We start from the raw sequence: 3,508 nt of genomic DNA on the forward strand, positions 1-3,508 counted from the left end.
TAGATGGCAACAATGGAGGGATGACTAGAGTGTGAAGATGCAAACTGTCCATCTGGAGTTCTACCCCTTTACAGTTGCCAAAGTGAGGTCTTGCTTGTTTATTTGCTCTTTCCTAGGTTATTTGTTATTGCCCTTTAACTTTACTTCAGAGTCAGATACTTACTAGGGCTGTACAACACCAGAGCTGGATGTAGCTCTGCCAACTAAACTGGGGAAGCAGGATCACTGACAGGCAGGACTCAGTGCCTTGAGGTTGCTGTTTCTTCTTTTCCCGCATGGAGCTGGGCAGAGTGTCCTAAAGCTCAGCTCCTAGAGAGCATGTCTTCGGGCATTAGTGGGCTTCAGTGTTCAGCAGAAAAAAAAAAAATGGACTAACAGGTCTAATGAGAACATTTATTCTTCAAGATGGACTATTATGCCTGCTTACTGATTGTTACTTGGATTTTTTAAAAACTACAGCAAGCATAGCTGGCCACAATCTCATCATGTCTACTGAAGCTGAAACTACTATCAACATCCAGCCTGAGCAACAGGCTCCAATGAGAGCACAGCCTTCAAAGAAGGAAAGAAAGAAAGGTAAGGAATACTTACCTCTTGAACGCTTCCTCTAGTCAGTCTCCTAAATTTTTTTGCACTTGTCTAAAACTAAGATCACTCTCACACCATAGCTGAAATAATTCTGAGGCTTCAAGCTGACTGGAAGAGTGAGTAAACAAACTAATAAAAAAAAAATCTAACCAGAAGATGGGCTTTAGCTTGAAAGGTTTTTTTTCTAGCTTTAAGTTCTGAAGCTCTCAGTTCTACTTGTCAAGCTCAAATGAGTCATTTAACAAGTCACTAAAAGCCTGGAGAAATGAAAGCCTACTGAGGAGGTGACCAGGGTTAGGACCATCCTGGTAGCTGTCAGTCTGAACCTGAACTTATTTCCTCTTCTCCCTCCTAGAGAGGGAGTGACATGCTGGACTCGGATACAAATTCTAGTCCAAAGAAGCTAGAAAACTCATGAAATGAGAACTATTGTAGATCAGATAAGTTAGCTAAATCTATTAAAAAAAAAAAAAAAAAATCTACATTTACATGACCTAAACAGAGGTATATACCTAGGCACACACTCTGAGTATGAGCATGCAAAGAAAACCAAGCAGTTCTGAGAAGTAGTAGGAACAGTGGAAATAGTAAATATAGCTAAAATACCAAGTGATTATAGGGATGGGGTACCAGGACTTGTAGAAGTGATGGTGCTGATAAAACGTTCTAGCACAGGGACTAGGTGATTCTTGCATGCTGAGAAGAGATCTGACTATGCCAAAACTAGAGGCTAACATCTGAAAGGTTTATTGAACATACTATATGGCCATGGGAAGTACCATTTTGCTTGGTGGTGTTGCTTAGCACTTATATCTATTTGGCTGTTGCCTATAAATATTTTAGTCTTTTATGTGGCAAACGATTGTTCTTGAAGTCCCCAAATATTAAGCACTAGGTTCTACTCTTTGAACTGAGGTCAGATTCTGTAAGAACCCTGTAACCTTAAAGAAGTAACTATCTTGCAGTGCATGCACTACTGGAAGGACTAAGGTTGTTCAGTTATACTCAAGGGAGAGTTTTAATATGTACTAATATGATGTATTTTATAGATATAAAAAAAGCTCTCAAAGCTGTAACAGACATTTCTCTTTTTAAACAACAAAAAAAAAATCAAACCAACCACAAACCTTTCTCTGTCTCCAGGGCCAGAAAAGACAGATGAATCTCTCTTGGCTAGATTCAAAGGTGATGGTGTAAGATACAAAGCTAAAATCATTGGCATTGATGATGTCCCAGAGGCAAGAGGTGACAGAATGAGTCAGGATTCAATGATGAAGCTGAAGGTAAAAGCTTGAGCTGGCATGTAAGGAACATCATCTGGGTAGCCTTCAGAAAGCTGATCAAGTTGTAACTTTGGCATAACTTAAAATACAGCTTAATGGTAATATAGTGATAACGGCACCATCCTAGATGGATGTTGCTTCTAAAGCTGTAACCCCTTACTCAAAGGGCAGTGTTTCTCTAATGGCTTGGGAATACTTCTTTGGGTCTCTCTTTTTGGCATTCAGTATGGATGCTAATAGCATGAACTTGATCTCAAATAGTGAGCTTGGGTTTTGGGTGGGGAAGGGGGGAACTTTGTGCATTTTAACATGAGAACTCAAACCATAAGTTGGCATCCTTATGGCAATAGTGACACCAAGAGATAGATAAGCCAAAGAATGAGACCCTGCAGCAGCAAAGACTACTTCTGGAGAGCAGAACCCTCACAAACTTCAGTCAGGCCATGAAAGCTAGTAAGGATGCTGCTACTGCAGCAGGCTTGTGAACTAAGATAGGAAGCTTTAAAGTTCCTAAGCATTTACAGAGGAAACAATCTAGTTCTGAGGTATCACTTCTAATCTAGTCAAGCATGTGTTATAAGAAGAATCTAATTGTACAATTGCATGGGAGTAACTAGATTAGCACTAGTACAGTCACAGTCATGAGAAATGTAAGGAAACAAGTTAAACCTCAATCTAACAGCAGTCTCATCAATACTTTGATTTTAATCCTCTTCAGGGAATGGCAGTGGCAGCCCGTTCCCAAGGCCAACACAAACAGAAGGTCTGGGTGAACATCTCCCTCTCTGGTATCAAGATAATAGATGAGAAAACTGGGGTAAGATATGACTCATTCTTTTAATGTGTTTTTTGGGGTTTTTTTTGTGTTGTGTGGTTTTTAAGTAAGTGAAGCCCTTGGCAGTTAGGCCAATCTGAACTAGATTCATTAATAGCATCATGCTCCCCTTCTGCATATAAGAATTGGCTTGTGGAATGGGTTGTAAAGCTGAAGCCTCCTGCCAGAAAGATAGCTACATCCTATTGTGGTTAGTCAAAGCCTGGGAAATCTGAGTCTTGAATTGGAGCCTTCTAACATTCTTAATAGCTGTTCTTCTCTATAGTTAAAATTCTGTCTCCTGCAATTTAAACTATTTCCCCCTCCCCATTCTAGGTCATAGAGCATGAGCATCCAGTAAACACTGTTTCCTTTATTGCTCGGGATGTAACAGACAATCGTGCCTTTGGCTATATTTGCGGAGGAAAAGGCCAGCACCACTTCTTTGCAATAAAAACAGCACAACAGGTATGGATAAGAGGCCCTTTTTCACTTTCTGTGAGTAATGCTATTGTGTAAACACTTAATGTGTGATAAGGGTATAGTGTGTTGCTAGTAGCCCTATGAGGTGTAGGGGAGCATCAGCACAGGTGGATTGGTGGTTCTCCTAGAGAAGGGTAGTAGGAATTGACTGTATCACAATTTTATCTTGTTCAGCTTCCCTGTACTCCAGAATAAAAACATTCAAGTAGCCTTGCTTACTATGACTAATGTTGCTTAACATGTCCATACACCATGGAAGTCACTAGTGAGATGAATAGAGCCATTATCATGGGCTTTCCTGTACAGTGGTGAGATAAATGATTTAGTCCCAAACAGGATT

General features: G+C 40.2%; 1 protein-coding gene across 1 annotated transcript; it reads left to right on the forward strand.

The window, feature by feature from the left end:
* Positions 1-485: 485 nt before the first annotated feature.
* LOC104618607 (disabled homolog 2-like) lies at positions 486-3,153 on the forward strand (the record flags this gene model as incomplete). The annotated part of the gene is made up of 4 exons (XM_010284244.1): positions 486-576; positions 1,732-1,871; positions 2,590-2,688; positions 3,022-3,153. Coding segments are annotated over exons 1-4 (462 nt in total), but the record flags the coding sequence as incomplete, so codon positions are not given.
* Between the last annotated feature and the right edge of the window lie 355 nt (positions 3,154-3,508).

The sequence above is a fragment of the Phaethon lepturus genome, unplaced genomic scaffold (genome assembly GCF_000687285.1).
Source record: "Phaethon lepturus isolate BGI_N335 unplaced genomic scaffold, ASM68728v1 scaffold35013, whole genome shotgun sequence".
Classification (NCBI taxonomy): Eukaryota; Metazoa; Chordata; class Aves; order Phaethontiformes; family Phaethontidae; genus Phaethon; species Phaethon lepturus.